The sequence below is a fragment of the Vipera ursinii genome (assembly GCF_947247035.1).
Source record: "Vipera ursinii genome assembly, chromosome: 2".
In the NCBI taxonomy this organism is placed as follows: domain Eukaryota; kingdom Metazoa; phylum Chordata; class Lepidosauria; order Squamata; family Viperidae; genus Vipera; species Vipera ursinii.
Window position 1 is genome coordinate 124,889,070 of NC_139513.1, and position 26,398 is coordinate 124,915,467.

Genomic DNA, 26,398 nt, shown 5'->3' on the forward strand with positions numbered 1-26,398 from the left:
ACACAGGGATTGGGCATGTTATCTTGGGCCTGAGAAATCAGGTTGTGCCACACTCAAGTTTCTGTGGGTGAGAACATACCGGTCAGTAAGCGGGGTGATCACCAGACGAGGAGTGTTGCCAAGGTATTCATAGGAATACTGGAGTTGAGCATCACAGATATTAGCAAAGCAGTGCCTCTTTTCTTCATCCCAACGGTGCCTAAGCTGGGACTGCCACGTAAAGGCCTGAGAGCTCTCCACCTGTCATTAAAGGAGTGCAGTTTAGTTCTGACTAGGGAGTGCTAGTTGGCCCTTATTGGGTTCAGGGAGAAGCCGAGGAAGAAGGGGAAGAGCTGGTGGCAATCATTGTTATTATGAATGATGAACAGCCTTGCTTCTTTCGATGTGTGTCTTACAGAAGAAGCAAACGAAAAGTGCAGCAGGCTGGCTGAATGGCAGCCATCTTCTCTTGGATGGAGACAAACACTGGCTTATCCAAGACAAGAGTTTTCCAGCCATTTTGTTTCATTGTCAGTTTTTAATATGCCCTTTTTGCAATTGTATCAGCTCTGTATTTGAGTAGCTTGGAAGCGGGGAGAAAATAAGATAGCTATGCCATGTGACTATCTACTAAACTTATTAGGGCTGATCCAGAGATGAAAAATGATCTTTTTTCTTTGTATGTATGTCTTACAAATGGCATCCATTACTTATGCCATCAGTTGGCCCGATGGCAACCATTTGCAAATAGACCACCCAACATTTTTTGCAGATCTTCTTTATGAACATCCTAAGTTTCTTAAATAAAGTAGGTTTCTCTCGTTATGGATGAAGGTTAATTCTTTTGTCTTTAGTGAAGTCTAAGTGGTCTTCCAGGTTCCTCCATTGTACCATCCAGCTGGAACAATGGTTTGCAATGTTAATTTTTTTAAACAATGCTGCTTCTAAAGGTGAAAGATAACTCTTGGTGTTCTTTTGTCAGGCGGCTGACCATGTCACTAGATAAAAGCCTTTGATACATCTAATTTCCAAGTCTATATTTTTCAATCATGTAAGTTAATGCTACCAAGAGGAACCCCGCTTCAGAATTTCTCATGCCATAGCAGATCTGTTTGTCCTTTGTTAATAAGGGACAAGGCCTTACATCATTTCCAGTGCAACAACTTATCTCAGAGATCAGGTTATTAAAATTTGAAGGTAAAACTCCCAAAACGTTTGACCTCCCAAAGGAATAGTAAGAGATGAATATTTCATTTTATATTTGGTAAAGTCATAATTGCCCTGCACATTTTTCTGTAATTTTTTTTTCAGGATTCCTTCGTGACAAAATTAGAATGCATTAGAGCACATTGAGTTCTATGGCATCTGCTAGCTAAAAACTATTTGTAGTGGTATGATTGGCCCAACCTTTTTGCTTATTCATTTTTCCATGGTGGATGTATTAAATTACAATTCTGAACTCTCCCAGACATGGTCAATGGGGATTATAAAAATTGTATATATCTGAAGTGCACCAGGCTGGGGGAGGCTGATTCTTGCATTTCATTAAGAGATTTCAGGACGAATGAACAGAACAAAAGGTTTGCTCAAACATGCCCATGAACAAAATACTGCACAGTGTTTCGTTCACAATATACCTTTGCTAAAATCATTTTGGCAATGACGTCTCTGGCATGCACATCAATAGTACAAATGGTCATAATCTTCATTCTGTCCCCTGGAGATAAGTTCCCAATCAGCAGTGTAATTAAGGTGTTCAGCTGGTTAATCTGTAAAGAGGAAAACAAAAGAGATGAAAGACCTTTCTGATCTCTTTCAGCATGAGCTGTGGAAACTTGTCTGATACACACACACACACACACACACACACACACACACACGTACACATACAGGTTCTATCATTGCACATACTAATGTTTTACAGTCAGGTAAACTGAGAGAACTCTATTCACCTGTTTCTTATTGTAATCTTTAATTGCATTTTCATAGCCTTCTTCCAGTCGTGAAAAGGCAATGCCAACTTCCGTAGTCCACCAGATCTGGGTACATGTTAAAGCAATCTGCCACAGACAAGAAGTTATATGAAAAGTTGTGGCCCTGTGAATCATCTAGAAACATTGCCCCTCGTTGAGGTATGGGTGATCAGACTTTAAGCTTCAACTTACAAAAAAAAATGCTTCTTCTGTCTACCTTTGTATTTTGTTAGAACGTCAGCCACTCTGTAGTAGCAGCTGAGATGTTGGGCTAGAAATCAGGACTGTGACTTAGAGCTGGAAGTCCTTAGGCTTGGAGGTTCACTGGGTGATTTTGGGGCCAGTCCCTCTCTCTTAGCCCAAGTCAACTCATTCACAGAGTTGTTGTTGTTGTAGGGAAAACAGAAGATGGAAGAATTAGATATGTATGCTGCCTAGAGAGGACCAAAACTTTAGATGGAATAAACATAAATGAACTTGTTTGGGTTCCTGCCTCATTTTTCATGCATTACATGCCTTTGAAGCATAGTATTTTTTTGCTTACCTGGGCTGGGTAATCAAATATCCATTGTTCTCTCGGCTTTTCCTCATAAGTCACTACAGCTTCAGCTATTAGTTGGCGCAAGGTACTCTGCATTCTCTCCATCACTCGGTTTAACCAAACTTCAACCTGGGTGTAGACTTTCCAAATTAATTTTGCATGTTGTGCTGCCTTGATATGCGTCCTTCTAAATGTCTGAATTCTAAATCTCTTTCCTCACCAGATGTATTACAAAATACAGGTGTAATTTTTACTCATTTGTATCGTGTGCCTTATTGGTAGAACGGTGAGATGATGATCATGATAAGTCAAAAATTAGTACACTACTGTAAAGTTGTTGCATTTTGCTGTTGCTAAAAAATAATTTTCACTAGCTATCCTGATATTAGCCTATAGTATTTATCAACCTCTTCTTATTCATAAATTGACAAGATAGCTCCTGTTGATATGATTTAATAACAAAATTAAAGAAAGGCTTCAGAAGACAGACACTAGAAAGTTCTTAGGGAATACAATTCATCTAATAGAATTCTTATCTCTAACTTGGCATCTACTCGTGTGGAAAAAGTCCAGTGTATTTTTTTTTAAGGTACTGATGGGATTAATTGAAGATACGTTAATTTGGGGTAAACCTGTGGAAAATATGATTGAAGAAGATATAACCAATCCTATAGTAGAAAAATTGCTGCTGAAGAACTAGTATGGTAGCCATAATGTTAGTCTTATACTACTAGCCTTCTACATTTTTTGAGAGAGACTTTGCAAATGTGGGTAAAAGTGATCTGATTTTGTACATTTGGATTTTCAGGAAGCTCCTCACTAAAACCTTATAAGTAAGTTCAACTGCCATTAGTCTCACTGACTAATAATTAGAGAACAGAAAGCAGGGATTAAGAATAAATGATTTTTTTACAAACAAATGTAGTTTTTATGCCAAGGTTCTTTTAAACTTTGCAACTGGAGTTAGAGATGCCATATTTGCTGATGATATCCAGTTATTTAAAGCATACATAGAAAAGAGATGATGGAAACTCAGCGTCACTTGAAGGATCTCTGAATGAACTGTGTTGAACTGTCCTTCCATGACATGTCCCAGACAGCATGGTTTATTATTTTTCATAGGGCACAGCCTTACATCCCACCAACTGCAGTGTGACTTCACCTCAGTCACTATTTTCAATGGATATATTCTCAGGCTATTTTCTTCAGCTCACGGTAGAGCAGCTTATATTCACAGTTTTAGCTGTTCTGGTGTTAAAGGGGTGTTTTACATTTTCTTCCAGCAACAAATTATTTGCCATAGAAATAATCTACCATGCCTCATTATGATCAAAGAGTAAGGTCTGCTCAACTCTTGCTGGCCACTGAAGATATTGCAGACATGACACCTCTTCATTGCCCTCTGTGGGTATTTTTGCTTGGGTTGGAAGAGGCACTCAATACTTGGCTTTTGCAAGGGAATGTGCCTATATAATATCTATAATGTGTTTCAGGACATATAATTCAAAAATTATGTGAGTAATCTATATATACAGGTGTTGGTAGACTTGCCTGTTGAAAATGGATCTAAACTTAAAAAACAGGAGATAGAGCCAGATTTTGCCAATTGAATGTTGCTGGTTCTGCAACCAATGGTCTGCAATGTCTGTCTATCAGGGTGTTTGTCTGGCCATATTTCTTAGTGTCATAATTTTTTTGGCAGTGGAGGATGCAATTTTGCTTGCTGTCATTCACTGTCAGCTATACCCTGGCAGCACTATTTTATTTGGGACATATGGCAGCAAGGTGATACCGGCAAGAGTTCTCCTATTTTCCCTTAAGTAAAAAAGAGATCATAGGTGCAGCAAAGAGGTGAGAATCCATGAGGAACACAGGCTTAGCATTGTTCCAGAAAAGTGCCAGACATCTGTTCAGAGACAGTGAGTGACACCACTATGAAAGTTCTGCTAGGGCCAGTAACCTGCCAATGTGGCAACTTGAAGGATGCTAAACTCACTTACAGTTAACCAAGCTTGCTGGTAAGAACCATGATTGGTGATTATTTTTTCCCATCAGCAGGTAATACTACTGTGACAGGAAAATCATTCAGGGGAGTCCACCATTCAGTGCTTTTCAATTGCCCCACATTGAGAGCGTAAGGTCATTATGCTCAGTAACTTAATACTTGAGCAGAACATTGTCTGAGAGTGACATTGTGATATTTTTCTGCTGACTTAAGGTCTACAGGAATATTGCATTTAAAAAGATTATAACCAACCTGTCCAGAGCAGTCACAGTCCTTGTCAAAATCAACATACTCATCTTCTTTGCTGTACATTCCCACGCCAATCTTCAGAGGCTTTTCTTCTGCATCTAGTTTGAATTTCAGCTTTGCCATGCTGTCAAATAATTTGGACAAATGGCGGGACACCTTCAAGAATTACAACACAAAGGACCAGACAGTAGTATTAGAGGTCTGATGAAGACATCAGCAGTCCTTTAAAATGATCATCACTGTTGAAAGCTTGAAGTAAATATGCATTGATCAATTGAACAAAAGTGCCTAATTTGAAAACATCATTCAAATCTGTGCAACTGATCCATTCACTCATTTTCTTCTCTAACTGTTTGATCCCAGTGAGAGGAAGGTCTTTTTATTAACTGTTAAGTGAGATTGTCAAAATTTAAACCATAGGCTTCATTAAGCTACAACCCTTTTCCCCAACTGTTATCAAGTCACAGAAATCTTGTTCAGTTTCTATTATTTTGTGGTATTTGTATTGGATGCATTAATTTTTATGTGGGAAAGAGAACTTAGTCAAACTCCTGACATTCAATTACAAATTCCATTACAAGTTCCAAATAAATAAATAAATAACCCAAAACATTCCATCGTACCTCAACAGGGTCATTACCATTGGACAAAATATCCAGCAGATCAGCAGAAGATACAAAATAAAATCGAGGGAAAGCCAGTCTTTTGGTTTCCAAATATTCAGCCAGAGCTTTTTCACAGAGTGCCAAACTAAAAAGCAAGAGAGAAGAAAGTAGTAATAGCATTCTTTTTGCTCTCTCTAAGATTATCATTATCCATCACTATAGATGTATACTGAGGTAGACTTTAAAGCAGAGGTTTAATTTTCTCAGGGTCAATACTGATCTGGGAAGAGTTCGACCCTGTGACTCCTGAAGAAGTGGACAAGATCATGGGGAAGCTGAGCTCCACCACGTGTTTGTTGGACCCGTGCCCCTCCTGGCTGACTTATGCAGCCCGTGATGGGACACGAGGCTGGCTCCATTCAGTGATTACTGCTTCTTTGAGTCAGGGTAGTTTTCCCGCCGCCTTGAAGGAGGCAGTGGTGAGACCCCTCCTCAAGAAACCTGCCTTGGACCCAGCAATTTTAAACAACTATCGTCCGGTCTCCAACCTTTGCTTTTTGGCGAAGGTTGTTGAGAGCATGGTGGCGCAGCAGCTCCCTTTGTTCTTGGATGAAGCTGACTACCTAGACCCGTACCAATCGGGTTTCAGGCCCGGGTACAGCATGGAGACGGCATTGGTCGCGCTGGTGAATGATCTCTGGCGGGCTCGGGACAGGGGTTGTTCCTCTGTCCTAGTCCTTTTAGACCTCTCAGCGGCTTTTGATACCATCGACCATGGTATCTTGCTGCGACGTCTCAGGGGGTTAGGAGTGGGAGGCACAGTTCTCCAGTGGTTCTCCTCTTACCTTCTGGGACGTTCGCAGTCGGTGTTGGCAGGGGGGCAGAGATCGACCCTGAGACCTCTCATTTGCGGAGTTCCTCAGGGATCGGTTCTCTCGCCTCTCCTGTTTAACATCTATATGAAGCCGCTGGGTGAGATCATTCGTGGTTTTGGAGTTGGGTATCACCAATATGCTGATGATACCCAGCTTTTTATTTCGACCCCAAACCACCCTAGTGATGCCCTCGACGTGATGTCCCGTTGCCTGGAGGCGGTCCGGGTCTGGATGGGGAGGAACAGGCTTCGACTCAGCCCTGACAAGACTGAGTGGCTGTTCGTGCCGGCATCCCAGGAAATTCCGATCATTCCATCATTGGCCATGGGGTGTGAGCTATTACCCCCCCGTAGATAGGGCCCGCAACTTGGGGGTCCTTCTAGACTCACAGCTTTCTTTGGAAGAGCATATTGGAGCTGTGACTAGGGGGGCCTTTGCCCAGGTTCGCCTGGTGCGCCAGTTGCGGCCCTATCTAGACTGGGATGCCTTGTGCACAGTCACTCATGCACTCGTGACCTCTCGTCTAGACTACTGTAATGCTCTCTACATGGGGCTGCCCTTGAGGTCCACCCGGAGACTCCAACTGGTGCAGAATGCAGCTGCGCGAGTTGTCTTGGGAGTTTCCCGATACTCCCATGTTACACCTTTGCTCCGCGAGCTGCATTGGCTACCGGTTGCTCTCCGGGTGAGGTTCAAGGTGTTAGTTATGACTTACAAAGCCCTTCATGGCATGGGTCCGGATTACCTACGGCAACACCTGCGGCCGGCGTCAACTTCCCTCTGTCCAGTGCGCTCCCACAGAGAGGGCCTCCTCAGGGTGCCGCCGATCAAAGAATGCCAATTGGTGACCCCCAGGGGGAGAGCGTTCTCTGTGGGCGCGCCAGACCTTTGGAACCGCTTACCGGTTGAGCTCCGGATGGCCCCCGACCTTCGCTCCTTCCGGCGCGATCTAAAAACATTCTTTTTCGAACAAGCTGGCCTGGTCTGACGGGATGGGGTTGGGTTTTTAAAACTAGTTTTAACTTTAATATCTATTTTATGGGCATGATGTTTAATGACTTTTTAATTTTTGTATTCGATTTTTATTGTGTATTGCCCTGTTCACTGCCCTGAGTCCTTTGGGAGAAGGGCAGTATAGAAATCAAATTATTAAATACGAGAAGTGGAACTGGAATCTCCCAAATAGTTGATCCATTTAAATATGACTCTCTTCTGTGCATTCGTATTTCCCCACTTTTTTTTTCTTCACTTCACTGTACTTCTTCTTTTTGGCCTACATGGCATTCTCCTTCTTTGCTAGGGAATGTAATTGACTTCATCCCTACTTTGATTTTTCTTGGGAAGGTGATATTGGCTGGGAGCATTTTAGACTGACAAGATAGCCTTCAATTGAGTGCCATTTTACTTCCTCAGGATGTCTCAGGTCCTTGTGAGGACTAATAATAATCAGAGGGGCAAAAGACAGGCTTGAAGCACTCCCATGCATCTCATTATTTTTTAAAAATATATCATTTTTCAACCTCAGCACCACACTTCCAGGGAAACAGAGACAGATATAGGAGCACTGGGCCCTTTGAACATCATCTGGTTTCCATTTACTGCTTGTAGTGGGATGAGGTAACCAAAACCAAAAGTGGCTTCTGTCCCAAGCAGCTTTCAGCCTAAATGTTAGCTTCTGGAAAACCCAAGAAAGCAGGGAAATCTCCACCATAAAGAGAACCCTCATTTTGTTTGATGCCAACATGATCATTAACACTTTTGATGGACGTGACTCAGAAATTACTCAAAAGGGACAAGACTGGTAAGAAATGGGCATGCATATCTTACCAGCTTCAGGTAAGATGGGTGGTATAGAAATTTAAATAAATAAAATAAATAAATTGTAGGAATAGCACCAAACCAACAAGTAAAAGGTTACTTGCAAATGTGTTGTATCAGAGGCTGTGATAAATTTGGTGCTCAAGTTATGCTTTGTATATTATCTATTATTTTTCAGTTTAAAGAATTAATGAAATAATCTTCATTAGCTAACACTGCAACAATGGTTCTTGTTTGAGGCAGCCTATGCATTAGTACGCTGGGACAACTACTCAAATACATTTTCCATAGCCACTGAAACATAACTAACCCAAGTTATCATTGTGACAGACAATTATTTCCAAAACAAGGCCAAGTAGAAAAAGCTTCTGTCTCCAAGTCCTAGCTGAAGAATTTTAGTTATTCAGAATGGAGGCCTAGCACCATTTAATGCCGCCATTAAAAACAAACAGAAATTATAAATAGAAACTTGGCAGTGATGAAATGGTGCTCTCCCTCCCTCCCTCCCTCTCTCTCTCTCTTTGACTAAAAGGTGGACTTGCAAGAATTGTCACCCTATGACTTGCTTCTGCTGCAAAAAATCATTCCTTCTGCTCTATTTTACATTTGCATTTTGACAAAATTAGCCTCCTGACCTTTGCTGCAAGCCCTCTAGCTTGTCATAGAGACCTGGTTTATTTGTTGCCTCAACCACATTTGGAGTTTTTACTGCATCAGCCATTAATTCCTTTAAAGAGAAGAAAGATTTGTTAGCCATTCTAGTAGTATTTTTTGCAACAGTAACAGAATCAATGCTTAAAAGGAAGCTTGCTTACTTTAAAATCTTTGTCAATGACATCAAAACGCTTTGAATCCTCAGGAAGCTGGTTTCGAATGTCTTCTGAGCCAATGAAAATGCTTTCCAAGTGACTCCAGGTTCTCTGGACTTCAAACCAAATGGATATCACAGAGTCAGCAGTGGATAATTTCTGCTGCCAGCTGGAGACCTCCTGTAGGAAGTGGGCCAGATACTTAGAAGTCATCAGAGTCTGGAGCTGCACTTGGTTCTCTTCAAGGGTTTCTACTAGTGCTTCGTCTGCCTTCAGCATCATTGTTCCCGTCCTGTGGTGAGGCTCATGTTCAAACTGCATGGTTGACCAGGTACTGTCAAGAGCCTTCAACACCTTCAGATAATAATAAAAGGGGAGAAACGTTTTTAAAACTGCTGTATTGCAAATGCAGGTGGATCTGTTCTATTTTGCTAAAGCAAACCAAACAAGGCAACATTGTGAGAACCCCGCTTCCTTGCTTAGTGGTATCCTAATCTGTTGAAATTACATATTCATAACACATCAACTATGTTGGCCCAAAACTATGCTTGCTGGGATCATGGGAACTGAAGCCAATGGGATCCTTTATGCACTAATTTCTAACTCGTGGATACAGGACTTTAAAAGGGAAGACAAATGGGGGCGGAGCCAACTGTCAGAGCGGGCGGCTGTGTGAACGGAGCTCTCTCCTCGCACAACCTCTCACCCAGTGTTCGCGGGGGCTTTTCGGAGCTTCAGGAGGTCCTGTAGGGACATCCGAAGTTGCAGGCAGCCCGGAGAACCTTCATGAGCGGCAGTTCGTGTTGAAGATCCGGAGAAAGTCTGATGCGAGCGAACCGGGGAGAAGGAGGCCAGTAATGGCCGACATGAAGATCTGACAGAGGGACGGAGCTAGCACGTAAGCAGCGGGACAACGGTAGAGCGGAGCTGACGGAGAGTGTATCCGAATATTAAATAGGAAGCGCTTGTGAAAGAGGTACTGGTTCGAAGTGGGAGCCTCACGGAGAGGGAATAAGCGGCGATAGAAGTCTTGAGGGAGGCGTTTGGCAAAAACAGCAAGGGAAAGAAAGCCGAAGACTATATGACTGTATTCTAGCTGGAGAAAAGCTACAACAAGTCAAAGTCTGAGCTTTGGAGCCTTAGAGACTGAACTCTGGATTGTCGGGCGTGGAAAGCGATCAGCTTGGTCTAGTCTGGTCTATCCTGGTAAATTTTGAATTTGTGAACTTTTGAAACTTTTGAAATTCTACTCTACTTGTCACGGGCGGCCATTTGATATAGCAATTTAGTAACTGGAGGTTTGTTTAGTGGGACACCTACTGGTCTTTGACAGCAGAGGAAGACGGAAAAGGTGCCAATTTCTGCGCCGGAAACGGGGGGGGGGGGAAAAAGAAGAAGAACGTGACTTTGATTATATTCATACTATAGAATTTTATTATATAAATTGCTTAGTTGGTAATAAGTATCTGGTGGTAACTGTTTTATATATCTTTTGTCATAGAGTTAAAAGGTTTATATAAGACTCAGGGTATTATACATTGATAAAACGCTGTTAAAATTGGGGAAACATGACAAGTATCTCGGGAGCAACTAAGCCTAGCGCTGGCAAAAAGGCAGCAGCACAGGGACAGGGGATGGCCTCAAGTCCCTCCAATCAGAAATCTATAGAGGATATGCTGCAAAGGGAAAGATCTAACTCGAATTCCTTTAAAGATTTACATGCCCTTTTGCAAAACCTACACGAGGCAATGGCCAAAAACCACGAGGAGATGAAGAGAGAAATAGGCCAAATAAGAAACGACACTGGTGAATTAAAGGGGAAAATCCAAGCGATAGATGATAAATTTGAAGGGATTCAACAGCAATTAGTCAAAAATGAACAAAGACTTCAAGATATGGAAGCTAGAATGGAAAAAGAGGAAAAGAGAGTAGATGATTTAAATGAAACACTCCTTCAGGCTAATAAGGAATTAGAAACAACAGTCATTTTTCTGGAAGCAGAAAAGGCTGCTCATTATCTACGCTTCCAGAACGTTCAAGAAAAAAGAGGGGAAGATCTGTTGGTCATGATGGCAGAACTGATGGCAAAGGCACTCGGTGTAGGGAAGGAGGAAATGCTGGCGGAAATTGATGAAACATACAGGGTCCAAACTAATTATGCGAGAAGGCACAACCTCCCAAAAGAAGTACATGTAAGGTTAGTTAAAAAATCAATTCGGGATGAGCTTCTGCATAGATCTAGAGAGGAACCATTAGAATTTCGGGGCCAACCAATCACCATCCTTAAACAGATACCTAAAAGGATGAGGGATCTGAGACGCGGCTATCAATTCTTAACATCCAAACTAATAAGAGAAAATGTAAACTTTAGATGGCTAACTCCAGAGGGTATTCTTGTTACGTGGCAGGATAGAAGGCATAGACTGGACACGATAGAGAAGGCAGAAGATTTTTACAAACGCCACTTCCATAGCCAAGAGGAAGTAGATTTAGAAGATCAAGATGGAAGGGAGGTAAGAGAAAGAGATACAATACGTGTGGCAATGGATGGGAAGATCTTAGCTACAGAGGATAGAAGGAACAAATCCGGTGAGTTAACAGAGAAACATGGAACTAGAGACAAGGAAGAGAGAGAGCCCCGAATCACGAGATCCACAAAAACCAGAAATAAGTAAGATGAAGGGAGGTGAGTGTAGTATTATGTCTGTGAATATTAATGGATTGAATTCGCCAGTGAAAAGGCGGAAATTTTTTAATAGGCTTATTCACCAACAATTGGATATCGTGGCAATACAAGAAGTCCATATAAAGGAACAACAAAAATATTTGTTAGTACAACCAAGAATAGGGAACCTATTCGTTTCCTTAGACCGACACAAGAAAAAGAGAGGAGTGGCACTATATGTAAACCCAAAATTGACTGCAAAACTAATTTATAACGATAAAGAGGGTAGAATACTGATAGTCGAGGTTATAATAAATCACAGGAAGGTCATGATGGTAGAGATATATGCCCCAAACCATAACCAAGAACAATTTTTCAAAACACTTCACAATAAGATATGTAGCATTGATTATGAGGAGATTTGTTTAATAGGAGATTTTAATGCTATCCTAGATATAAATTTGGATTATATGGGAAAGACGCTTAGGAAAAAGAAGAGAAGAACTCTACCGAGATCTTTTCTTAACTTGGCTGAGGAACTAAATATCCAAGATGTCTGGAGGGAAAGAAATCGTAAGGCTAGACAATATACATATTACTCCAACCGACATAACTCATGGTCTAGAATAGACATGGTGTGGATGACGAAAGAAATTAGTTCAGAAATAGATGAGGTACATATAGCGACAGGTACTTGGGCAGATCACAATCCTATTAAACTTATCTGGAAAGGTTCCAAAAAAATATCCAGATGGACGCTTCAAAGAGCAATTTTAAAAGAAGACGAATTCAAATCTAAGATGGAGAGAGAACTAAGTTTTTTCTTTAAGGAAAATAAAGCTATAGACACCTCAGTACAAAACAATTGGGATACAGCTAAGGCTGTGATGAGAGGGGTAGCGAGGGCATATATGGTATATAAAAATAAGGGGAAAAGACAACAACGGGAAAGATTAGAAGAGGAATATAAGAGCTTAGAAGTTACACTCCAACAAGATCCACAAAAAGAGAATATCAAGCAATCTATGGATCTGATTAAACACAAACTTAACATTCTAGACAAAGAGAAATTGGCACAACAATTGAGAAACACGAAACAAAATTTTTTTGAAAATGCAAATAAACCGGGCCGGTGGCTCGCATACAAATTGGGAAAACAAAAGGGGAAAAACTGGATTCACGAACTACGAGATGAGGAAGGGAGAATATTCCACCAGGAGGAAAAAAAAAAAATTATAGCCCAGGAATTTTATGAACGTTTATATAAAGAAGATAGCCAGGCAAGTGTGGAGAAAATGGAGGAATATTTTCAAAGAGCCAAACTACCTAAGGTCACAGAAGATACCAGAAATATGTTAAACGAGGAAATTCGACTATCTGAGGTGATAAAAGCTATTAATGCACAAAAGAATAATAAAGCATCGGGACCCGACGGTCTTCCATCAGAGATTTATAAAGAATTACAAAATATCCTAGCTCAACCCCTAGTGGAGGTATTTAACGCAGTATTAGAAGGCGCAAGGACGCCTAAATCTTGGCTAGAGGCAAACATAACCCTTATTCCGAAAGATAACACAGACCATACATTAATCCAAAATTACAGACCCATATCACTTCTTAACTCGGACTACAAGATATTTACATCAATTATAGCGGAACGATTGAAACGATTTCTGAATGATTTCATACACGCAGATCAAAATGGTTTTCTCGCTAAGAGACACACTAAGCACAACATTAGAATAATATTAGATACATTGGAGTACTATGAATTACATAGCGAACAACAGATGGCATTACTTTTCTTAGACGCCCAAAAGGCATTTGACAATGTTAAATGGTCTTTTTTGTGCCAACAGCTTAGCTTTATGAATATGGGTGAAAAATTTATAAATATAATTAGGGCAATTTATGACAATCAGGAAGCAAAAATAATTATTAATGGGGAAGCATCTAGCAAGTTTCAAATTCAAAAGGGAACACGGCAAGGCTGCCCCTTATCACCGTTGCTGTTTATATTGACTCTTGAAGTATTAACGAGAACTATAAGAAACGACCCAAAGATAAAAGGATTAACCATTAAAAAGGAAACCTTTAAATTGCAAGCTTTCGCGGACGATCTAGTTTTTATTATGGAGGATCCATGTCAGACGGGACCAAAGCTATTGGAAGAATTATCTAAATATGGTGAGGTTGCCGGACTGCGAATAAATAGAAATAAGACCAAGATGATTGTTAAAAATATGACCAATAAACAAAAAGGTAATCTGGCCGAAATCACGGATATAGAAATAGTCAAGAAAATAAAATATTTAGGGATTAACATTACGGCTAGATGCACTTCACTCAAAAAGGATAATTATGATAGTGTAGTGAATCAAATAAAAGGTGACCTGGAAAGATGGGGAAACCTAAAACTCTCATTATTGGGAAGAATCGCTGTCATTAAGATGAACATTCTGCCTAAAATCCTGTTTCTGTTTCAGAATATCCCAATTCAACTCGACTCTAAATTTTTTCGAAATTTGGATAAATTATCACTAAATTTTATTTGGCAGGGGAAAAAACCAAGAATTAAATTGAAATATTTACAAGACACGAAGGAAAATGGGGGTTTTGGATTGCCAGACTGGGAATTATATTACCACGCCGCGGCCCTGAGCTGGATTAGAGAATGGGTAATCTTGAGAAATAGAAGACTATTAACTTTAGAGGGTCACGATTTGCAATATGGCTGGCATGCTTTCCTATGGACGGAGAAACAAGGTCTTTTCTCGCATTTTCAAAGACACCGGATCAGGCAAGCGCTACTCAATACTTGGAAAAAAATTAGATCTCACAATTACACCAAAATACCGGTCTGGCTATCCACCCTTGAAGCGATAGTTTACCCAAATCTGTTTGATTTGGGTAACATAATCTCATACAAGGATATTCTGAATGAGGAGGGGGAATTGAAACTTAGGAATGAACTAGAATTACAAGGTATAAAACTCGATTGGTGGGCCTACTTACAAATCCAATCGAGATTTAGGAAGGATAAAAATGAATGGGGGATATATACCTCTGAAACAGCATTGGACAAAATATTATTGGGACCGGACTCAAAACAAATAAGGAATTTTTATAAATTACTTTTGGGATATAAGCTGTTTGAAGAGCAAGTGAAAGACCCCATGTTGATCTGGGCTAACAATTTAGGACATAACATCGACCTAGATACTTGGCAAACAATTTGGGATAGGAATAAAAGGATAACACTGGCCTCATCGTATAAAGAAAATTTATTTAAAATGTTTTACCGATGGCATCTTCCCCCAGCCCGCTTAGCAAAAATGTACACAACAGTATCTCCCAAATGTTGGAAGTGTTCTGAAGAGATAGGCACATACTTCCACACGTGGTGGTCTTGCAGTAAAACACAAAAATTTTGGAGAATGATTTGGATTTGGCTGAAAGAAATATTGAAACAAGATCTGGAGTTTAGTCCAGAACTTTTCTTGTTGGGAATCACGAAAGAGAAATATCCTAAAGATGTGCTATACTTAACGATCCATATTATCACAGCAGCTAGAATATCATTTGCGCAAAAATGGAAAAAGAATGAGATCCCAGGACAAAAAGAGGTTATTAGGAAAATTTGGGATTGCGCTGAAATGGACAGATTAACTTTGGAATTAAAGAATAAAGATCAATCAGACTATTATAGAATTTGGAACAAATTGTATCTTTGGATGGATAAAAAGAAAGGTCTCTATTAGGTTTTACAGACTAGCTCACTGTTTTAAATATTGTGGTATTTCACCAATTTGTAATCTAAGTGTATTTAAGTGTATTTTTGATGTACATATATACATGTATATATATATATATTTAAACATTGTAGACAAAAAGGTTTGTCAGCTCGCTGGTACTGTGTCCAATGTTTTTAAATAATAAATTTAATTTAAAAAAAAAAAAAAAAAAGGAAGACAAATATTAAAGAAGGCAGCTCCATTCCTGGTCACGGTTGTGTATAATACCAGCTAATGAGGAACATAATTTGGCAAACACAGCACACTGTTCCAGAATTTACACAGCAGGGTTATTTTATATGTTGTATATGCTGTGTTCCAGAACAGTTCCCAATAAAAGAACAAACAATGCAATACTGCAAAGCAAATTTCTCTGCGTAAAGCCAGCATTGAAACAGCAGTTACAATAGCTTAAGACAGCACACCTAAAAGCTCTGCAAAGGATAAACATGTATCTCCGTGGTGCTAAAAGGACAGGGGGGAAAACGAAGTCGCTAGTGGCTTTGCTAGGAAAGAGTTCCATTAGTGGTACGAAGTAACCTTCTGCTTGTCATCCTTTCACTAAGAGAAAAGCTTCCATTTATGACCTGAAGACAAATTGATGTGCAGCAGAGGATTCTTCTGATCCCAAGATAGTTAGGGCTTTGAATGTTGCTCAGAAAATTACTGGACTTCAAATGTAGGACTTCAAGCCCTGACCTGATGCACCTCTGATTAATGTAATAATGAGCACATTATCTCAAAATGCTATACAAATAACAAAATAAGAATAATAGAATGCAATGGAATGGAATGGAAACTTGATTTAGTCATTTGACCGTATCAAAAAATATAAAACAAATGCAAATATACAAATAGATACCAAAAAAAAGCACTATGGGACAAGTTCTTAGTATGTCATCACCCCTACAGCTAAGCTTATCCTGATCTAAATGTTCCATCCTCTTTGAAATGGCTTTTGAAAAAAAAAAACACCGCAGTCTCACTAGTGACTTGAACATTCATCCCCTGTAAAAAGTAAGACAGTTTCTCCCAGATGCCTGGGTTTTTTTTAATTTTTAAATAAAAACGTAAATAAGAACCCTTTCTGCAGAGCACAGTTTCCAGTCAAGAAGAATATGTCCAATGTCTTCAACAGCTGGTTCTCCAGAAATACACAGTCTTTCTTCAATTGAGACTTCAATTGAAACCTCTCATGTCCTACCATGGAGTCTACGTTCTTCTGAGATGTTAAGACATATAAGTTGTTAAATGTTTTTTTCTAATTGGGAGGTTGATTTCTGTTGAGACAACCAAAAGAGTAGAAGACCTCCAAGGTCCCTTCCAGCTCTATTCTATTCTAAAGCCTTAAACCTAGTTAAGAAAGTCTATGATGGCCTAATATTAATAAGGTTTTATTAATAAAGAATAATAAACTTTTTAAAAGACTTAACATATTTAAATGCTGCAATATTGTCTTGAGCAGATACATCAATGACTCTGTTTGAAAGTTTTCTTGGCCTTTAGATCCAATTGGACTGGGAACTTAATGGAGAATCCATATTGTGAGATGATAAGAATAATTATAACACATATTTGTAATTACACTATATTAAAAAAACATTTAAACAGACGATGCAAAGGTTTATGTGGAAAAGGAAAAGTTTGATTTTAATCAGTATAATGATAAGCTTATTTTAACTTTGGTTTCCAAAAAAGGCTTAAAACTGAACAATGTTTGCTTGCTTGCTGCCTAGCATGCAGGACCTCAGTCAGATTTTGTTCTCAGCTCTTCCAAAACATCAAACAGATCCCATTATGTGGAGATTTGCCCACATAATGAAGAAAAGGATGAGAATCACAACTCTGTTCAATGTCATTTCAAACTGTTCGGTACCTGGGAGGGAGTAATTAATGGTCACGGCATCATGCAAACAGTACCTTTTCCATCCCAGATTCTTTCACAGCCTTGTCTACAATGCTGCGAACCTCATCTTCAAACTTGTGAAGGTTCTGCTGAAGCAGGTCTGCCAGTGTTGTTTCGTCAGACATGGTAAACTTCACCTGGTACGGAATACGTGTGAGGAAAGACAGTCAGCCAGAGCTGAACACTAATCTGTAGTCTTCCTATTCTACCCTGCAATTCTACAATAATTGCAGCTTCAGTTTATATTCAGATTAACAAGAAATCAGAAGAACCAATGTTTGGGTCTAACAGTTTTATGACTTTCCCTTCATTTATATTTATTCAATTCATTTATTTAAAAGGCTGATATAGCTTATGTTCCATAACTCTAGGCAGCTCACAGTACAACAATAGAAAAATTAAAAGGTTGTTTTTATATAGGTTTCTACAGATACTATTTTTTTATATTTCACTTTATTGGAACACTTCAAATTTGTGGGTGGAAGATCATAAATTAGAAAGATGATGAGGATGACAATGATGGTGATCATCAATCTTGTGGGCCTTTGTTTTAGCCTACATTAGATTACCTGAGTGGCCTGCATGAGTTCTTTCCAGTGTCTATCTCGGATAGCTGGATTTTGGAGTTCACTCACAGCTCGAAGAGATGTGATCATGTTTTTAACTGTATTATCCAGTCCTATAAAAGCATCCCATGGTCTCATTTCCTTGTCCAAACTTCTCACATCCTTAGCGAATTTCTTGGAATCAAGATCCATTTGTTCAACGTTAATCTCTTTCCACTTGGTTGTTTTCCAATCATTAATGCTTTCATTTACCTAGACGGAAATGTATATATGTCTGCAATCTTTTCTGTAGAGAAACAGTCTTATAAAACCTATGAATCACTTTGAAGGCTTTGAAGATTTTACAGCTCAAAGGAGTAAAAACTTATAGTAACAAGATATCTATTTTAACCCTTTACTACCATTCATCCCTATGCAACGCAAATAATGTGATATTCAAACCTATTTTTCAGTAGCCCAAATGGGCCATTCAAAATAAATGTTTTCCTGCATTAGGAACAGACAGTATACAGCTTTAAATGATTTGTTATTTAATGGGTGCATAGGCAAGTTGCTCTTTGGTGCTCTAGGTGTAAACGACCAATATCTTCAGAAATAAAGATAGAAAACTCCCCCAATGCCAAGAAGTTGGAAATAGTCATAAGTATCCGCAGTGCTTTTTTTTTGTAAAAGAAAAAGGTGCCAGAACTCACACATGTCATACAAGCCACCTTGCCTACCCTACAAGGTTCCATCCAAAAAAGGTGCCGGAACTCCGTTCTGAGCATTCTATGAGAAAAAAAGCCCTGAGTATCTGTAACAAACCACAATGACATCAAAGTCATGACTCAAAGGTGTGATGTCATCATGCAAGTGACAAATTTTTGTAATGATTTTATGGTATCTGATACAAACATATACATCATGAATTTTACATGACAATATCATCACCCCCGGTATTGTCACTTTCCTCTTCTGCCAAGAAGATCATGCTAACCATATAATCATTAAAGAAATAATATTCTGCTCATCAAACACCCTGGCCACACTTCCACTTCCAAACAAAAATAGAGTGATAAAGTCACTCAAAGAAATCCACCAGCAGATTTTCAATGAAACAAACAAAGAAGCAAACAAAAAAAACCTTGGGTTACAGGGGAAGCAACATTGATCTAACTTGGGATTTTCTTCCCTCGGTAATTCACTTTTTCTGCTTTTTGATGTGGCAAGACCTGCCATTTTGGTTCAGAGTTTAGCACTTGTCCCATTCCACAAATTACACCTCAAAGTCTTACCAAGACAATCATGTCCCAGAGCTCCTTGAGCAAGCGCACTTCCTTATGGCATGCTTTTAGCTGCTTGTAGTCTGGAACAGATACTTCAAACAAGCTTGCAGATTTGGATAGGGCTTCCATCTCTTTCTCCATACCAGTAATCATTTTTTGTTGCTGGAAGCACACAATGAAAAGGCATTGGTTTCCACTTGCTGAGTACAAAAGTTAGATCTTTACTGTCTATCTTCTCAGTAGCACTAAAGCCAGCAACGTGGCACTCCAGGCCATTTTTCAAGACCTTATTGAAGCCTTCTTGATGTATGGCTGATAGCAGATGTGACAGTTATTAATGACATATATAACTCAACAAAGGGAAACAAGAGAGCTCAATCGCTCTGGGAATTTTACTGTGGCAGTAAAAGTACTGCATGTGTATTAGAGCAGTTATTCTTTGAAATCCATACAATATTACCTAGACAGACATTTCAACATCTTAGTACGGTGCTTCCCAAACTTTTTCCTTCATTACCAAACATGGCTTATCAGAAACTTTTAACAAACTTTGATGGCCAGTTGTAAGTCTCTTCCTTCAGTACTATTGTAACTTCGAATGATCAGTGAATTGTAGCTCTAGGACTACCAGTATTATAAAGACAATAATATTTATAATGTCATTTCAAGAAATAATCACTGGTAATTTCATTGATTTTCATCTTAATAAAAATACATTGGGAGATTTTTGAGTATATTTTAGTATATGTGGAAGTCTTTAAGTCAATGTAAATGCCTGGTTAATAGGTTTGTGTGTTGTTACCCCCCCCCCCCCAAAAAAAAACCTGGGGTAGTTTGCCCAGGTTTGGCAAGCACTGTCTTAGCAAATTATACCTTGCTTAAGGATTTATATGGGTCTGGATCAACAAAAGTGAAAGGTGCATCGATTCGGAATTTCTCTCTGAACTCATGTTGTTTAATCTGAACAAAAAAGAGAAAGAAAATTTTGAACAGGAAATTAATAACTGCTAAATGCAACACTGGAATACTTAAGGACCTCCTCCTTCAAACAGAATTGGCCTGTCCAATATGAAAAATTTGCTGTTGGTCCCTACTACCGTGAGAACAGAAGGTCTGGAGTTGGGAGGAGATGCTCCACCATTATAGCTTACACGCTAAGGAATAGTTCATCCCGGGAGATTAACTGCCTTAACCTGGTTGGCCTTCCGGAAGGAGGAGGTGGGGCTTTTCTGGAGGGCCTTTTTTAAGATAGCAAAATGATACTTAAGAATTGTTTCTATGTTACACTTTTCACAATACACTTGTGAATATACTTTTTATGATTACATCTTTGATAATGGTGATAATGATGTTATTGTATTATGTATATTTTATTTCTATAAGCCACCAAGAGTTGCATGACTGCAGGAGTCTAAACGTATGAACCAATATTGGCTTCCACCAATTCAGAATGATCATGAACTTGGATTATAACATTTACTGATAGCAATCAGGGCAAAGCTTGGGGAAGACCAGTGGCAGGATTCAAATATGTGGACAACTGGTTCTCTGTATGGATGCCGCTTCCGGAAGTCCATTCTGGGCCTGGGCAACAAGAAATTAGCTACCGGTTCTGCCGAAGTGGTGTGAATTGGCTGAATCCCACCACTGGGGAAGACTATCACTCTTTAAAACAGTCCACTCTGCCAGCCTGGCACAACCTAGCCCTAGTGTGAGGGAGGGCAACTCTCAGAATCTGCAATCTCCTGTAGGGTAACTGTTGTTAATGTAAGGATAGTAACTCTCCTGAAGCCAGACAAGGGCAGGGCCTCAGTCATCTGGCTGTCATTTTTAAAAAAAAAAACCCCAAAAAACTACAAATCTGGCCATGGTCAGCTGCTGGGCTGGCTTGTGCATGTAGAGCGCTCAGTGGGTGGCATGGCAGTCAGATGTAGGCAGAGGGAAGCAAAGGCAGCAAAATAGCCAACCTCAATGGATACAAAGTAGGGCACCCACTGGACAGCAGCAAAGGAACACGGGTAGTCCTCGATGTACGACCACAATTGAGCCCAACATTTCTGTTGTTAAGTGAGACATTTGTTAAGTGAATTTTTCCTCATTTTACGACCTTTCTTGCCACAGTTGTTAAGTGAATTACTACAGCTGATAAGTTAATAACCAGTTGTTAAGTAAATCTGGCTTCCCCATGGACTTTGCTTGTCAGAAGGTTGCAAAAGGTGATCACATGATCTTGGGACACAGCAATGATCATGAATATGAACCAGTTTCCAAGCATCTGAATTTTGATCAGATGATCACGGGGATGCTGAAAACGTCATAGTTCTGAAAAACGGTCATAAGTCACTTTTTTCAGTGCCGTTGAACCTTGTATGGTCACTAAATGAATTGTTGTAAGTCGAGGACTATCTGTACTGAAAAGTCTCAATTTTTTATTGTTTTGATTGTTTGCAGCCTGGCTCTGAATCTCTTGTGCTGATGCAATCTGCTGGGTCCAAGAGACTGTCCCAAAATGGTGGTGTTTCCTTTTCTCCCCAAGAATTTTATGAGTGGAAACCCCAAACCCCAGAAGTGTTGGAAAATAAGTGTCAGAAAAGGGGCCCTCTCATGGAATGGGTCCTTGCCACCAAGCAAGTGGCAAGTATCCATCTTAAGTGTCTTTCCTCCTCTAATGTGCTTAATCTATGTTGTATCCATTGTTATTTGAGGGAGTTTGAACAAAGTTGGACTTTAATCGTAAAACATACCTCAAATTGTTGGCATTTCCTTCGGATGATTGTAACTTCATTGGCTTGCAGAGGAGCCACATTTTGTTTGACTTGGAAGGACAACTTTTTGGTGTTGTTCCATTGTTCTGGCAATTCCTAAAAGACAAAAATATAATATTAAAAAATAAAAGCGGACATTTTGTTCATGCAGCTGTGAGAGACCTTTGGATGAGAGAAATACAGTATTGTAGATAATATGAGGAGAAAAAAAGAAAATAAAGTAGTCAAATAGGTAAATAAGAGGATGTACAATTTATTGAGGACTTGGTCGATTCATATTTGTGACTTTCTGAATACCAATTTCAGCAGTTAACAGTAAAGAAACGTGTATACAATACAACATCTATGACAGATCACACTGGATCTCAGACAGTTGAAACAGAATTATAGAATGGATCCCTGCAGATTGTGTAAATTTAGAGTTTTATTAAGTATTTACTTTCCTAAATTATTTTTTTCTCTCTAAATGTTCTGCACTTCTTTCTGTTCCAACATATAGGAAATATAAAAAAATTTGATGCTTGGGATTGTTTATATTGTACAAAAGGAACCCTATCATTTTATACTACATCCAAAGACTATTTTTTTTAAAAAAAAGATAGCTAATGGCTAATTGTTTCTAGTGAAAATTACTGCTGGTATACTTACATGCAACTGCATATGGATCTCTTCAGGCATTTCTTCTCCATACAATTTTAGTAATTCAATAGTCTGCTTTAGGGGCTCAAACATATTGTCTGTAGCTACTTGTCTCTCTTTGACTCTCATCAAGTGTGCCATCACTTCAACAAGCCCATCGTAGTCACCTTCTTTCACTGGTTTAGTTAAGCCTGCATTTGCCTCTTTCATGAAAGTAGCAAGCTCCTGAAGGCTATAAAGGGCAGAAAAGTGATATTCTGGCTCTCTTCAATGCTTCCTTCAATGCAGAAATAACATTGAACTTTAGAGGAGTAGCCATGTTAGTCTATCTTACAGCAAATTTAAAAGATGGCTTTATATAAACACCAATAAACTTACATCTTCAGCTTCCATAGTCGATAGTGTTTATTTTTGTCATAGACATAGAAAGCAATGATACCCTCTGAGACAGAATAATTTTTTTTAACTGAGAGGCAACATGCTGTCTCATCTTCTTAGCCTAGCCATGTTTTCTGTCTTTCTCTGCTGAGAGAAGACAGCTGGGGAAGAAGATTTTTTTTTTCCAGAGGTCTAACTTTTAATCCCAACACTGGATTAATTTTCAGAATAGAAAAAAGAAAGTGTTTCTTTACAGGGCTCCTAATTAAATTTGGTGCTCCCTCCCACAACATGTGAAAGTGGCTACTAACCTAAATAGCTGTAGAACTAGATTAGACAAATTGACAAAGGATAAGGCCATCAGAAATTGCTAGCTATCATATTGTGTGACATTTTCACAATCAGAGTTGGCATGTTTATTCAGTACAGTTGACAGCTAATTCAAGTGGGAGAGGTGTTATTACACCCATGTCCTACTTGTGGGCTTCCTAATTACAAATAGCAAATTTCTGAAGGTAATCACTGTGATTGCCTTGAACTCATCCATATTGGGGTGGGTGGGTGGGAAAGAGTTGTGTTATCAGATGTTTGGAAATTGTCAAAATAGTTTCCCATTCTACCTATTAGTGACATGATTGATGAGGTGCTGCTTGAACATTAAGCTCCAGCGTTTGATAGTGTTCAGGAGTGCTTGCTTGAAGGGCCGACAGTCACTTTGCAGCCAACCATTGAACACTTTGGTATTATCAAACTTGGACACTTCTTCATATAGTTTTTCATATGTATCAATCTAGGAAACCAAAAAAAAAGTTCAGAACAGAAATAGACCTAGTAGAGTAGGATTTCTACATATACTGTACCTTCCTGCTTCTTATCTTTTCTAACTCTTTCCCTGATGGAGGACATACAGGTGACTGGAGTATAAATTTGTGCTACAAAGTCTGCATAGTCAACTTCCCATTACTGCTGCAGAATTGGGGGGGGGGGGAAAGGGGGGAGGCTATCTTTTCTAGGGACAGAGCACCCTCTTCTGGTTGTGGATGATTAGTAAAAATACTTTACAAAAGATGAAGAAAAGAAAGCACAGGTAATGCGGACAAAACGATTTTCAGGTTAAAAAAACACCATTGGGCATGTGTATCATTTATGCGGTGACCATTATTAAAATGTAAAAATTAGAAGAGGCACTAGATCAGGGGTCTTCAAACTTGGCCCTTTTATGACTTGTGGACTTCAACTCCCAGAATTCCTCAGCCAGCTGGCTGAGGAATTCTGGGAGTTGAAGTCCACAAGTCATAAAAGGGCCAAGTTTGAAGACCCCTGCACTAGATGCACATTCTTATTAAAATCAATCTTACAGACCAAAGATAGGAGACAATATTCTAAGAATCAGATTTGGGGCATTGTAAAACAAATAGGGCTGAACAGAGAGATAGGAAAAGAATGATTGAAATGAAGCCACTGAAAGAAGACACAAGATCAGTGGTGGGATTCAGCCAGTTTGCACCACTTCTGCAGAACCGGTAACTAATTTTTTGTTACCCAGGCCCAGAATGGACTTCCGGAAGCAGCATCCACACAGAGAAACAGTTGTTCACATATTTGAGTCCCACGAGTACACAAGATGTATTATTACACACCCTCATTAGCACTGATGTGGTCATTACAGGGTTAAGGAAACAGGGTAGGAGATACCCCCATAATATTACACTCTATGGTTTAGCCAGATAAAGAATGGAAGTCTCCCTTTACACATCCATCCCCTTCTCTTCTAACCTGTAGCTGGAATTGCTCAAGAGTGGGTGCAACATGTGGCAAATACTCCTCCGCGTGTGATTCAAGCTCCTCCTGTGTGAGAGCATGGCCAAAAGTGAGGAAGCGCTGCATGAATTCCTGGGGATCATCCATCCAAAGGTAGGAGTATTTTTCAAAGGAGTCTTGATATTCCTCACCCTGTTTCATGGCATTCACCACAATGTTTGACACTTCCTCCCGCATCTCTATTAGTTCTCCCATATCTTCCAAGTCAGTCTGCAAACATCAAGGACCATACTGGCATTAGATAATTATATAAACTAACTAGTTGCCTCCTGTAAAAAACAGTCATGTGTTGTATTAAATGAACATTTATTTATTTGCACCTAATAATTAGAGTATTCTGGGGTTCTATACGACAGTTGCTTCTTTGCTATCTACTGAGAAAGAGCTTGGATCACTTCTTTCATACTGCCTGTCTGTTCCTGCATTTTTGTTTTTAACCATAGGAGAAATTTGCAGGAAATCTCTATCTGGGAACAAAAAATTATAAATCAAATGGGGAAAGATCCCTAGGGGTCCCAATGTGCATTACTTGAAAATATTGCAAAGAATAATATGTTTTTAATAGTAAAAGAGGATTTTTTTTCCAAAATAGCTACTGTAATATACTGCTGAAGCTGTTGAACTGGGACAGGGAAGGTCCACATTCAAGTTCCCACTCAATCGTGGAGCTCACTGCATCATTCTTCACCCGTTGCTCTTTCTCATCCCAGCTCATACGATTATTTTGGGAACAGAATGAAAAATGTCTGCAATACTGCCTTCCCACAGGAAATCATCACCACTACTACCATCATCATGATGATGACCAGCGAGCTGTCCTTTGACTCAACCCTCCTTTAAAAAAAAAAGGAAAAAGAAAAGGATGTCACAATGAGCGTTAATACCAATTTACAACACTCATGATTTGCAAACTGTTGCTGGGCCTGCTTGCTGCTGTGCCCATTAATTGCTGTTCCTTGGATGCTCAATTAGAGATTGCCTGAACAGACACTGTAGGGCCATGGGCTATAATCTTCATTTTCAACCCTAGATACATCACTGCATGGTTCCGTCCTCAAAATAGGTATGCAGAAATTGGGGGAGAGGGCACGTTCAACAGTTCTTTAAAATATAAATATTCACTGCTCTTTCTTTGCCCCATCACAAACAATAAGAACGTTGTGTAAAGCCAGGTGGAACCTCGTTTGATGCCCTCAAGGCATTTTGAACCAGAATAATAGTCAACTCTTGCCTGTGTGGTTATCAGTTGTTCTACATTTATTCAGGTGAAAAAAAGATCCATAGATTGGGACTAACCTTATAGCTAAGCTTCCCTTCTGCCAATCGGGATATAAGCTTTGCTGTATCGTAGATATCATTCATTAAGTTTTCTACCATTTCCAAAAAACCGTGTTCTGCTCCCACTTCCAGCGATGGACGATACCTTAAGTCATCTTTATACAACTCCATCCGTACTTCAAATAAGGGGGCAACATTGGCCTGAAAGCACATTGGTGCAGTTTTCATTTATCAGTTTTCACTCAAAATAAGTTTGTTCAAAATGACTTTTTCCCTTTTCTACAAGCTCACTGGTCCCTTGGTCCTATCATTATTGTTAGGGTCCTATTTTCAAAGTATAAAGCAGACTTGCTTTCACTGAAACTGTATTAAATCATTTTTAAGTCTCTGACAATGTAATCAGCAGATACATCAAAAACCCAGTATGTTTATGGATTCAAAATAAAATTCTCTTTTTTTATATCCCT

The 26,398-nt window shown here is 39.4% G+C and overlaps 1 protein-coding gene across 1 annotated transcript in view; it reads right to left on the minus strand.

Moving 5' to 3' along the window:
- Positions 1-26,398, minus strand: part of DNAH17 (dynein axonemal heavy chain 17) — a gene marked incomplete at its 5' end in the record, with an annotated part of 124,228 nt that overhangs the window by 73,025 nt on the left and 24,805 nt on the right. Inside the window, 17 exons of the mRNA XM_083357082.1 lie at positions 80-240; positions 1,617-1,748; positions 1,932-2,039; positions 2,497-2,622; positions 4,751-4,903; positions 5,371-5,497; positions 8,681-8,772; positions 8,861-9,208; positions 17,234-17,356; positions 17,789-18,037; positions 19,060-19,212; positions 19,924-20,010; positions 21,795-21,911; positions 22,464-22,686; positions 23,453-23,622; positions 24,609-24,863; positions 25,950-26,132. Of these exons, the coding sequence (XP_083213208.1) occupies positions 80-240; positions 1,617-1,748; positions 1,932-2,039; positions 2,497-2,622; positions 4,751-4,903; positions 5,371-5,497; positions 8,681-8,772; positions 8,861-9,208; positions 17,234-17,356; positions 17,789-18,037; positions 19,060-19,212; positions 19,924-20,010; positions 21,795-21,911; positions 22,464-22,686; positions 23,453-23,622; positions 24,609-24,863; positions 25,950-26,132 (2,807 nt within the window). The remainder of the gene's footprint in view (positions 1-79; positions 241-1,616; positions 1,749-1,931; positions 2,040-2,496; positions 2,623-4,750; positions 4,904-5,370; positions 5,498-8,680; positions 8,773-8,860; positions 9,209-17,233; positions 17,357-17,788; positions 18,038-19,059; positions 19,213-19,923; positions 20,011-21,794; positions 21,912-22,463; positions 22,687-23,452; positions 23,623-24,608; positions 24,864-25,949; positions 26,133-26,398) is intronic.